Source organism: Anthonomus grandis, chromosome 12 (genome assembly GCF_022605725.1).
Source record: "Anthonomus grandis grandis chromosome 12, icAntGran1.3, whole genome shotgun sequence".
Lineage (NCBI taxonomy): Eukaryota > Metazoa > Arthropoda > Insecta > Coleoptera > Curculionidae > Anthonomus > Anthonomus grandis.
Window position 1 is genome coordinate 27100733 of NC_065557.1, and position 13753 is coordinate 27114485.

At 32.5% G+C, this 13753-nt stretch overlaps 1 protein-coding gene across 1 annotated transcript; it reads right to left on the reverse strand.

The window, feature by feature from the left end:
- Positions 1-2615: 2615 nt before the first annotated feature.
- Positions 2616-5428, reverse strand: LOC126742953 (uncharacterized). The gene is made up of 2 exons (XM_050449840.1): positions 5309-5428; positions 2616-5182 (listed from the first exon to the last, which is right to left on the reverse strand). Exon 2 carries the CDS (start codon positions 5180-5182, stop codon positions 4808-4810), a length of 375 nt encoding a protein of 124 aa, XP_050305797.1. The 5' UTR covers positions 5309-5428; the 3' UTR covers positions 2616-4807.
- Between the last annotated feature and the right edge of the window lie 8325 nt (positions 5429-13753).

The window sequence follows — 13753 nt, forward strand, 5'->3', positions numbered from 1 at the left end:
GAATTAATCTGATTAAACTCTGATAAAAATCAAGATATTTGAAGACTAGCAATAACGTATCATGATTTATGGTATCAAATGCCTTGGAATAATTAAGCAAAACGAGAATGGTACAATTACCCTTATCAATAGTTTGCAAAATGTTATGTGCTACATTAAGAAGAGCCGTTGCATAACGGTGACCTTTTCGAAAACCTGATTGCGTAACGTCAAGCAATCTTTTAGACTTCACATTGTCTACCATTTAATTCTTCAGGGTTCGTTCAATAACCTTAGACAATATTGAAATAATGGATTTAAGTCATTTAAACCCTTTACAATATTTGTTTTCGGTATGGGCATAATATCAGCCAGTTTCCATTCAGTAGAAAATACAGAATTTGCTATACAATTAATTATTAGATAACAAATAAATTTAAAAATAAAAGCACAGCAAAATATTAAAAAATTTACATGTATTCCATCAGAACCAACAGCCCCCTAGTTTTAATTTTCAAAACTAGTTTTCAGATGTTGCACCAATAACTGGTTTTTCACAATATCTATGAAATTTAGCAGAAATATGGTCTGATGATATATAATTTAAAAAAAAAATATTTATGTCATTAGGATTAAAAACCGTACCAAATAAACTACCTTTTTTTGCTTTGAAAAAATATTAAAATTCTAAAATTTTTTCCAGAATATTTTACTATTTCCATTATTAAGATGTTGTTCTGAAAAGATTTTTTTCTCTCTGCGTATAAACATAGTAATATAATTTCGCACAATAAATATATTCATTGTGCGATTCCACATTCTCATTCTTTTTAATTTACGTTCTGCGTTATGCCTGGAAGATTTTTTCCTTTATTTTGATGGTCTTTATAGGTAAAAATATGTCCATAAACAAATAAATATAATCATTAAAAAATTACACTTTGTCATCAATATTATGTAAATCAAAAATATGATACGTGACTGATTCCACTTTCTCCTTCACAGTTCCAAAGCCGGAAATTGTATTTTAATAACCGTAAAATGCTCAAATCATCCCTATATGATGAACTTATATGATCTATTAGTTTGGAGAATGTTTGACTAATTCTCGTCAGTTCATCAATAACTTGCTATAGTCCCAAATAATCAAACAGCTGAATATACAAACCAACGCCATATTTGGATGGATCAAATAGGTTAATATTAGTGTCATCTAAAAGAATCAAATAATCAGTTTATGGGAGCAGATTTATAAGAATTCTATCGATTTCAGGAATAAACCGCTTAACAGGAAAGTCAGGTGGACGATATAGTTACATCCCATGATTAAACTTTAACTTTTTAAATATAATTTAACCCAAAGGCACTCAACACAATCAGAATATTGCTCATGCACCAAATCATGTGACAATAAAGATTTAATATAGAGCCCGACACCTTCCACATGACGTTCAACTCTGTCCCATTTATATAAATTATAATTTTTAATTTGAATAAGTGCACTTGATATGTGTCTTTAGATTTATTTCTCCTATCCCAATTACATCATAATCCTTTTTTTTATTTTAAACGTTTATTTTTTGTTTGGTTTTTAGACATATACATGTTTTGTTTTATATTTTTACATATTTTTTTATAATCAATATATATTCGGTTTTTATAAATGAGTTATTTTTTCCCAAATACATTTTACCTTACAAAAAAAGTATTCGTGTAAACATCCTAGATACGTCATATTATATCCAATACATTACATAAAATGTTCTAAAAGTACGTACATATGACGTAAAATCCTGCGGAAAGTGGGCGTCCTATATACGTCCATAGTACCTAATACGTCTTTTGGGGTACGTACTGTGTATTATGCCGTGGAGTACGTACAAAATACGTCTTTAGTACGTATCTGTGCTGTTTGGGAGGTTACAACAAAAAGAAAGACTAAAATTAATTTTATTTACAATTTAATGTGACCTCTTGTACATTCGTACCGTTTTCCCTATGGAAAACTGAATTACCTTGGAGTTTCCTCAATTGCATTTTTTTGACCGGAATACTGCTCCCGAAGATGGTTCGTAAACATTTGCTAAATTCCTGCCGTGAATACAAAAAGGCGCAAGGTCCATCAGGCTAGCTCACTCCGAAGTTCGATTCTGGGTACCATTCAGATTCCGATTTCGAGCCTCATTGCCATAAGATTCCGATATCGACAGTTGCTGCAGTAGAGTCGTACTGCACCGTGCAAGCAAAGTACACAGTATTTTCCGATTTTTCACTAGTAAGTACTTCTTTTTATTCTTTACATTTGTTCTTTACAGCACATAAATTTAGAGAAATGCGTGTTCCATAAGCCGATTTTCAGTGTGGAATGATTCTTAACAGGGCCGAGCCTAGGGTATTTGCCGCCCGGGTGCAAGAGCTAATTTTGCCGCTCCTTCTGCAGTGATTTTTATAAAAAGTGTTTTAAAAAATGCTCTGAATTAAATTCCAAACACACATATATTAATCAATATATCATTTACTTATATAAGTATTTCTATATTAATATGTAATTATATCGATATAAACACCTAAAGAAAATATATTTTACTTACATACTAATTTAAAGAAATTAAAAAAAAGTAATTAGAACCCTGGTTTAAATGCTAACATTTACTTTTCTTGCCTTTTTATATGCAAATTCCCTAATTATGTCCATAACATCTAAATTAGAAACAATGTCTTTCTCTTAATTTATTATTGATAAATTTGATAGTCTTGATTGGCTCATTGTGGATCTTAAGTAGTTTTTTATTAATTTTAGTTTGGAAAATGAGCGTTCTCTATGAGCTACAGTGACTGGCATTGTTAAAAATAGTCTTAAAGCTACGAATAAATTTGGAAATATGCCTTTCAAATCGTTAGCAACCAGATATATTAATATTTCTTTGGCCGAGAAAATATTTCTATCATTAATGTAAATTGATAATATGTCGATTTCATTATAGAGTTCTAATCCATTTATGTCCATATTTTTTGTTTCAGAGTCAGTTAATTTAGCTTCTAAATTCTTACAATAGGTCATTATTTCGGGTTTGGAAAATGCTTTCAAATTGTTTAAAAAACCAAATAATTCAATATGTTTTTGTAAATCTTGAAATATTTCATCCAATTTTGAGGTTGAAATATCGAGAATATAAAAAAAAATTACTTTAAAATTTATTTCTGGAGATTGGATTGGCTCATCCTTGTGTTCATAATCAAAAAACGTTTTTTTTTTCCTTGGTCTTATTGAGTGAATGGCTGGAAAGGAAATTTCGGCGTCTACTTCTTCCGCAATTTTCTTAGATTCATTTATCATGTCTAAAATAATTTGATTTCTTTTAGCATCTGTACAGCTTCTGGTAAAATAACATTAGACTTTTGCAGTGTTTTGCTTACTATATTAATTTTTGCCAAAATGTTGTACCAAATAACTAACGAACAAATAAATTTAAATGATTTTATTTTATTTATTAGGGACATTGCAATATTCTTTGTTTCATTATCTCTGCTTTCATCATTAAAAAGCGTAAACAGAGCATCATACACTTTTTCTAACTCAAATCTAAGAGTTTTTATTGCCTCAATACGGCTTTCCCAGCGGGTATCCGATAAGGGCTTTAGTGTTAGCCTGGGCAGTTCTTTTAAGAGAGCATTCCATCTGTAAGTTGAGGCCGAAAAAAAGACATATATTTCCTGAATAATGCTAAAAAAATTAGTTACTTCTAAAGAGCTTTTTGCTGCATCATTAACTACTAAATTTAAACTATGGGCGGCACAGGGTACAAAAAAGGCTCTAGGATTAATATTTACAATTTTTTTTGTAGGCCATTGTGTTTGCCTTTCATGTTTGCTCCGTTGTCATAGCCCTGACCTCTCATATCGGCAATATCAATATCGAGTAATAAATAATTTAATACCTAAATAATTTAATAAAAAATCTGTTAACCCCTGACCATTAGTGTTTGTAACTTTACAAAATCCTAAAAAATGTTTTCGAATTTCTATACTTTTAGAACAATCATCAATAAAAACGAATCTAACAATAATGGTAATTTGTTCTTGGTGACTAACGTCAGGTGTACACTCAAGAATGATTGAGAAATATTTGCATAATTTTAAACATTCAACAATACACTTTTTTACTTTTTCTCCTATTAAAAAAATCAATTCATTTTGTATTTTATCTCCCAAATAATGCGGCATTTTGTTCCCATCTTTTTGGACTCTATCAATATGTTCGGCCATTTTCAGAATCCAAGCCAGAATCAAATTTTGCAATCGTCTCAATTAATTTCAGAAAATTACCGCTACCCTTATCAAATAGTTTTTGGCTATTACCCCTAAAAGCTAAATTTTGTCCAGCTAAAAACTGGATAACAGATATTATTCTCTCTAAAATCGAAGTCCATCTTTTTTTTCCATTTGAAATAAATTTTGATTGATAGAGTCCACAATTAAACCTTTTTCTATTGATTTTTTTAATTCAAGCCATTTCCTAACACTTTCAAAATGCCCCCTACTGGTTTCGTGTCTTTCTAAAGTCCGAGATATATGTCGCCAGTCACTATAGCCATTCCCCTCATTAAAACTATTATCAGAAACTTGAAATAATTTACAAGGAAAACAGTACCACTGAATCTTTAGATGTTGAGTAAATAAGCCAGGTTCTAGGAACTTTTTCTTGTTAGTTAATTTTTTTTTTCAAAGTAAGCAGCGCTAAAACATCTATTTAAATTATTAATGGGATAATTAATATTTTTAATTTGAACAGGTCCTATTCCTAAAATCAATAATCTAACATTATCCGTTAATAGTTCGGGATATTGGCCCGAACTAGAGCTGGATCTTTAAATCGTTCTTCATTTACCTGAATAGCTTCAATGTTCTCAGTTTGCGTATTTGCTGGCGTATTCGTCGAGTGATCATCTTGTTTCAGTTCATCTCCTGATGGTTGTTGATCTCCATCATTTGGTTGTTCTACATCGGCATCGGCTTCAGTTGACGTCAAAGGTTGAACATCCGGCCTTTGGCTTGTTGAAGGTTGACGTTGTGCCGGTTGTGGGTTCGTTGATGACGCAAAAAACTTTTTTAACGAACCTGCTAACCGCCTGTCATCTTCCTCCTTTTCTAGCTTCCTTTTTCGGTATTGGGAACCAGAAAGCCTCTTTCGACCATCAGCCATCTAAATCAACAAATATTTTTTTTAGAATTGGCACAAAAATCAGACATTACTTTTTTCAATAAAAAATTGCTTAAGGCATGAAGTTCTAAATATTTGGAAGATATTAATAAAATATTTTAAGCTTACCGTTAACAACACAAACACAATTTTTATATAAAATGTATTAAAAATAAACACTAATCGACAAGTCGCTTTAAAACTCGCAAATTAAAATAAATTAAAAACAAAAGGGTGGGAATTTCTAAACATCCCCGCTTATTTCTGCAGCTTTAAAATACATATTATTTATTACCCAAAAGTATTGAAATTCCGCAAGAAATAAATTTCGAGGAATTACTATTGGTGGTACCACATATGTAAATAGCTGGTGGTACTTTACGCGGCTCTTTTAATTTCGCCGCCCTTATAACATCATCAGCACCGGCGGCGGCGCTCTGGACCCACCATAATTGCGGTGCTATTGTTTTTATTACCTAGTTGGTACCTATTTATTTATCTATATAGATTATTATTATTATTATAGCAACGATTCGAGGAACAATGCTCGGTTTCAGTAAACATTGTATTCTGTTGGCGCCTTAATTATAAGTTTTAAATTTTATAAATTTTTGTTATTCATAATTTTTTTTTTCATTACTTGGCGCTTTTTTATTTTATTTTTCGGATATTTTGCCGCCCGGGTGCGGCGCACCCCTTGCACCCCCGGCACGGCTCGGCCCTGATTCTTAGTTAGTACTTACCAATGCATTTTTGCGATTCTGGTTTTAACAAAAATAGGGGAAAACGTGACGTTATGGATCAGTTGTTTGGAGTTTAGTATTTACCAATTATTACCCGTCTTGGGTTACTCTTTCGGTACAGTCCAGAAGAAGGTTATATTAAGATTGTAAAAAATTTATTAAGAATTAAATTGAAAATTAAAAGAAATTTAAATTGAACAGAATAAATACCAATTAGTTTTAAATTATTAATAAGGTAGTAGTTAAGGTTCAAGAATATGCTTCATAATACCTATGTTAGAAATTTTATATTATGTTATATTTGTTACGCATACATATTTTATATTATTTTATATTCGTTTCAATTATTGCATAATAAAGTATTAATACGTTACTTAGTAAAAAAAAATAAACTACAGGAGAGAAAATTAAAAAATAATTCCGGCAATAAGGTGTTTATGGCTTTACCCATGCAAATTTACATGACCATTATTAATAATTTATTTTAAATGCAATAAAAACACAATAGTTTATTCGAGAGAAAAGAGTGACTCAAGCTCGGGAGAATCAAAAAATTTGACTTCATTTTTTAGTCAAACAGAAAAGAAAAAACAAAAACAGCATCAACTCTTTAATTGTTCAATTCATTTCCGCGACTATTTCTTTAGGCCATAATTTTTAAGAAGTGGGTGAACAAGGCATCATATTTATCTGTCAAAGTTGTCAACTATACCACGAATCGCAAATAAATGTCAGTGAAGTCAGAAAAAACTTACAAGCAACACAACTAGAGTGGCTTAAAATAATATTTAATTCCCTAAATACAAAATCCATTGAAAGCCGGTGACGCGCGCCTACTCCAATTGTGTGAACTCAGTGGCTGTTGTCATAGTCCCGCCTTGCTCGCATAAAGCGCGCAGTGGTGCCAAGTATATTACTCGTTCTTTTCTCTCTCGTTTCGCGGTAAATGGGGCAGCGAGATAAACAGTCATTACTTTTAACAGAATGGCAATGCCTATAAACGCAGACACATGCTTTCCTTGTTATACGTTGATTTGATACATCCCATGGGCGTGTTTGCGGGTTTATTGTTTATTTTAGTGTTGTTGCAGTTGCTTGCGTTATTATACGTTATTATAATAAATAATATTTATTATAAATTTATTTTATTACTTATAATATTATTAATTTACGGTATTTTTCTTCGGTGTTTAATACGGTGTTTTTGTTAAATATCGAAAACGAAGAACCTTCGACAAGATGTGTCCCGCCGCCTGCCAAAAAAGCAAAAAGACATTATTTCACTTCTGCGGAATATCAACTAGTTAAAACTGTATATGAAAGTGTTTGTGCTAAAAATCCCGATTTGTCGGTTGAGGACGCGGCAGAATTATGCGGAGATTTGACAAAAGTTAGTTCCAGAACAGTTTTCAGGTCTCTTAAAGTTAATGAAAACAATAAAAAAAGTAGAAAAAAGGGGAAGGAAAAAAATTGTGCTAGATGACGACATAAAATATATCATTAGGCGAAAAGTGAACGGATTTTTTTTTAGAAATGAGATTCCAACTATTAAGAAAATTAAGGCCGAACTTGATAGTGGAAGTGGAAGTGGCCAGCAAGAATAGAACGTTTAAATTAAATGACCTTAAAGTGTTATTAAATGAAGCTATCGGTAATACCCACCAACTGGCAAAAGTGCATCGAACATGTGGTGAAAGAGGAGCAAAAAATGTGGGATTTGGATAATCACATTGAAGTTGTTGTGGAACCACTTATTATCACTCCTGGCTCTGGAAATAGTGATAGCGATGATTCTTCTTCAAGTTCTTCTGATGAAACCTCTGATAGCAATTAGCGCGTTTTAACCATTATAGAGGTACAATATTTATTATTTAAAACTTGTTTATTGCAACAAAGTTTCCTTCATTTATTGAACTACATACATTTATAATTTCATTATATATATTATAAATTAATTATTATTTATAATTTTATTATAAATTACACTAAATATTTTCATTACAATAATCGAGACAATAATATTGAAATCATAATAAAATTAATATGTGCTTAAATAAATAATAATTATTTATATAATACACTAAAATCACGTGTTAAAAATGTCTACGCCGCTGCTAGCTACGTCTCTCACCGCGCAACCGCCTCGGTGGCCCTAATGCTAACGATGAGTCACTGACATTTATTTACGATTCGTGGTATAAAAGGGTAACCGCGGTTCCTACCAATTCCACCGATATGTCCCGATATTTGAATCTGAAGTCATTCAAAGAATTACAGAAGTTTATGCGGTAACCGAAGAGTGATATATTTAAATAGAATTTTATTTTACGTTTAAAATTAACAATACGCTTATCAGCCTAATAATACCCATATTGTATTAAAGTTGTTAATTTTTAATTTAGAAGTTATAAAATAAATGTTAATATTGCATATCTCCAAGGCAATCCTCATCACTTTGTTAAATAATAAACACATTAACTAAAATATTATTTGATTTAAATTAAGTTCTCAAAAATTGCTAATTTAGGATATTCAAGTCCAAATCCTAAAAATTTGGAAATAAAAATAATTGGAAAATATTTAGATATAGATACGTACCAATAATTATTATAAATTAGCATCATAGGCAACCGTATGAAATTGAAAAGTTAGTAGGGGAAGTCTTTTCTTCCAAATAAAATGCTAATCCTCTAATTTCAGGAGTGATGCATTTCGGCAAGTGTTCTTGCCATCATCAGACTTGAGTTATTTAACACATACACAAATCTGTGAATTCTGTGGATTTGTGTATGTGTTAAATAACTCAAGTCTGATGATGGCAAGAACACTTACCGAAATGCATTTAATGCTAATCCTCTAATTTCAGGAGTGACGCATTTAACACATACACAAATTCTGTGAATTTGTGTATAAATTTTTTGATTGGAAACACTTGGATATATTAGTTTAGTTAAGCTTTAATTTTTTTTTCTTTTATGTGTATATTAGATACTTAGATAATAAATGGGGTAGTTACAGAGTTACTGTACCTATCAAATTATTATTATTATTATTTATATCTATATAGAGGTTGTTTCATTAAATGTCAATAATAAAGAGTGATTTTTTGGTCCATTTTAAGAAGCTTTATACAATTATAAGTTGTAAACCTCTTTTTATTTACTTTTTAGTTACAGGTTATACTCTATTTCAGAAGTGTATAGAGCAATAAACTGGGGAATTCCGTTCTGTTTGGCTACATTTCGTGGTAGTTCATAGGCGCAGGTACTTATAATATTTATGAATTTAATTTTCACGGATTAAATGCCTTTATTTTGAAAGAGATTAAATACTAAATAAATACTTTTAATCCTTTTGTATAGGTACCTATCTTTTAACGCTTTGTAACATGCAAAAATGGGGTCAGGTAATATATACCGACTATAAATACTTTTAAATCATATTTTAAACGTTAGTAGTCACTGCTACGCTGTAGTGTAATCACAATATTATTATCCCAATATTTAAAAAATGGAGGTATTCAGTCCAATGAAAAGATGTACTAAAAATTCTCCACTATCGCTGAGTGAGAAAGTTATTATTTTAAATGTACATGATTGCATAAAACACGATTACCCTAGTTTTACTGTGCAAGAAATTGTTGAAAAATGTTCTCGAATGAGTGGAATTGGAAAGTCCACCATTTTCAAATTGTTGCGGGAAAGAAAAGTAGCAGGTCAAGTGGAATCTCCCAAGCAAAAGCCAGGACGACCTACAAAAGTCCTTGATGAAAATGCTAAATGTATAATTCGAAGAAAAGTTCACTCTTTTTATTTTAAAAAGGAAATACCCACCCTAGACAAAATTTTAATGGAGCTTGGCCGAGATGACAGTATTCCGTTGATAAGTAGAAAACTTTTATGGAAAACTTTAAAAAATATGGATTTTGCCTGGGAAAAGCATAACCGCAAAGCACTTTTACTGGAGAGCGAGGAAATTGTTTGTTGGAGACGACAATACTTGAGAAGTATCAAGCAGTACCGCAGGGAGCAAAAGAAAGTTTTTTATCTTGATGAGACGTGGATTAACGAAGGTTATATAGTCCAAAAAATGTGGCAAGACAAAAATATAACCAGTGCTCGCCAAACTTTCATAGAAGGCCTGTCTACGGGTATTAAAGTACCTTCGGGAAAAGGAAAAAGACTTATAATCACACATATTGGAAGCGAAAAGGGATTTTTAAAAGAAGTTCTGCTAACCTTTGAGTCGACTCGCACAGGAGATTACCATGAAGACATGAACTCATGAAAACATGAAAACATGACGTTTTCGAGGACTATTTTGGTGAAATGATAAAATTTCTTCCGGCTAATTCGGTGGTGGTTATGGATAACGCAAGCTATCATTCACGGCGAATAGAGAAGACGCCAACTTCAAGTTGGAGAAAGCAAGAAATTATCGAATGGCTGACTGCAAAAGGTATTGCGTTTGATCAAATTTGATAAAAAAAGAACTGCTGGCAATAGCAAACTTACACAAAACTCGTTTCATGAAATACGCCGTGGAAGATATAGCCGAAAAATATAATATAACTGTACTGCGCTTACCGCCATATCATTGCGAACTAAATCCTATAGAACTGATATGGGCGCAGGTAAAAGGATTTGTAGCAAGACAAAACACGACTTTTAAAATGAAAGATGTTAAGCTACTGTTTGATCAAGCCATTACGGAAGCGACACCAGAGAATTGGCGAAAAGCAGTCCAGCATGTAATTAAGCAAGAGGACAAAATGTGGGATCTTGACAACCTCATCGATCAGACAGTCGATCCTTTAATTATAATGTCAAAAGTTGATGACAGTTCGTCAGATGACGAAGAAGACTACAATCTATTATAATTTAAAATTGTTATACACTGTTCAAAAAGTGCCAGATCCAAAAGTGACATTTTCAATTGTTTTACTCTACTACTATATTATGTTCAATAAATTTGTGAAAAAAATATATTATTCCATTTAAACAAAAGTAACTTTCTAAAATAAAATAGCATTTAAGTACATTAATTATAAGGTAAAAAACAAGTCCCAGTTGCACGCCTTTGGCGAACCGTTTTCAATGTTTATCAGTGGGTAACAATGGGCAAAACTCATAAATTGACCCAAAACCGGATGGCACTACCTGCAATCAACGAAAAGAAAGAATTTTTACATTGAAACTAATACCCAACTAAGGTAGTGGCATAAAATGTTGGTGGATCACCAGGTACCACTTTTGCATACCTAATGAGGTTTTATTGCTCTACACACTTCTGAAATAGAGTATAGTTCTGTTTTCAAATTGTAGAGCTTAAGAGATAGCTTACTTTCTGTAATTCATCTTAATTCATCTTACCTTCTGTAATCATTCTTAGGTGTAATGCTCCCACTTTAGAAAAACTTTTGACTAAATTTTGAATCCTCTCTTACGATGACACATTTTCCCGTTACCTCTATGCTGTTAACTTAAATTCTTGCTACTTTATTAACATATTTATTGGGTTTCAAAACGATAAACCTCACAAGCCAATTGTAAGTCAAATGGATCAGTAAACCGGAATCGTGTTTTGGATGTATCCTTATACACTATTCATTTTTTGCTCGGGGAGATATTAACTGAGAAAAATCACAACTCCCATCCCAAAAACTAATGAAAAAAGCCTTAACAAGGCTTTAAAGTTGAGCAAAATACAATGGCTCGCATGTCTAGGCATAACAAGAGCCGAGAAATCTACATCAACTGCATCCATGTAAACCCTTCTTAACCTCCCATGATTACACCTGCTGATTCAAAGAGAAGCAAAGTTAGGACTGGAGCGAATGGGAAATAACAATCAAGTTAACTTCACGAGACATACAAGGAATATTAAGGAATTAATTGAGAGGTAAACAAATCAGAAATGATTTCGGATCACATGATTTCAAAGTATTACTTCCGTACACCTTTTAAAGTTAAATATCCAATAAGAAAAGTATGAAATGACAGCAACCGCAGCTCAGACGGAGACCTTATTTGGTACACAGATGGATCCAAGACTGACAAGGAAGCGGAAGCTGGAATTTTTGAAGAAAACCCTAGGCGTGAAAGGCCTCATCCGGTTGAAAGATATGCCACGTGAGTGTGTGAAGGGTTTCAGATAAAATTATTTGCGATACTAGAATGTGCTAGCGAAATAAAAGCAGATCCTAATAATCACACATAGACAACCCACCCTAAGAGCCTTATTACAGCTACATAAAGCCGAACTCTAGGATTATATCAAAGCTGTTTTGGGAATGCCATAGAACTAAAAACCTTAGGAGACCGCAACTCAGTTAGGCTTATATGGGTTCCGGGATTCCAAAAAATTAAAAAGCCGATGAACTAGGAAGAAAAGGTTCTACGGTACGTTACATCGGACTGCACTGGAAGAGCACTAAGAAGTGTCATCCGCAGTGGATCACGGACTGGATGAAAAGAAAACATCCAACTCACTGCACAGAAATGAGACAGCTGAAGAGAGAAACGCGTTTATGAACTTTTAAATAAACGAAAAAATTACTACAGGCCTCCTTATATTTGGGAGGAACTAACTTAGAACACTGGTAGGTATCAGAATGGGACACACGGTCGTTAAACCGACACCTGAACAGAATTGGAGTGTAAAATGGAGACAGAGAGATAATTGCCGATTCTGCGAAAAGAAACCACAAACAGTCCGATATGTCATTTGCAACTGTAAGGCTTTGTATCGCAAAAGGCAACAACTATTTGGGAGGAACATACTGAATCCAGATGCAGTAGGTACCACAGCAACAAAAGACCTGTATCGGCTAATACAGGATAGCGAGATGCTAGGCTGTGTAGTATAGATGCAATATCGGGGCTAGCACATTAAGAGTTTTGACTGAGGTGTATTCGGACGAACCTCAAAAGAGGAAAAAGAAAAAAAAGTTTGGAGGCAGGAGAGACATCTCTTTTGCTTGCCCTATACGTCACCATGAAGCTAATCTCCGCGAACCAGCTCGTTTCTCCCACTCTTGCCGCGTTTCATCGTCTGTCTCTTTCTGTCCTTCGTTTATCTTTCGCGCTTGTTTATTTGTTGATTTTTATTTAAATTTTGCTGAGCTTAAATGATTTTGTTGCGAAAAATCAAGAGGTTTGGTATCAAATGGATGGTTGTCCGGCATATACTACGCTTGCTGTTCAGGAGTATCTAAATAACGCTTTCAATAGGAATGGGCCAGCGACATGCGAAAATTTGCAAGGATAAGGTTTATCTAAATTTCGAAAAATAAAAAAAATGCGATTTTGATGGACTGTTTTAAAATTTCACGGGGCGACAAAAAAGTCAAAATTTACACCAAGATTTTTGCCAATAAGTTCTAAACGGGCAAATTTTAAAGTTATGTTGTGGGTTGCAGATTTTAGTGTTTTTTTCAATTGCTCTAATACATTTTTTCTCTAAAATAATTAGGAGAGCCAATATTTGACCCTGTTAAAAATTACATGGGATTTTCTATGTCCCGCCTGGCGGTGCAACATCCTGAATAATAAATAAAACTTTATTCAAATCCTTTAGGAGTTTTGGGGTTATAACCGTTTATATTTTTGAACCTCTAATAATTTAATCTTATTTGATCAAAAAACTTTCGTTTGTAGAGGTTTCCAACCATCTTAAATCGGTTTAGATATTTATTATTGATATTATTCAAAAGTTTTATTAAAACTCTTTAAGAGTTTTGTGAGTTTTAAAATTTTTTTTTACATCTAACTAATCAATTTTTTTTTACCAAAAAACTTTCATCTCTAGAGTTTTACATCCATCTTTTAGC

What these genes read in the sequence shown, in the direction of transcription:
- LOC126742953 (XM_050449840.1), bottom strand. Translation starts at nt 5,182, where the DNA reads ATGGCTGATGGTCGAAAGAGGCTTTCTGGTTCCCAATACCGAAAAAGG.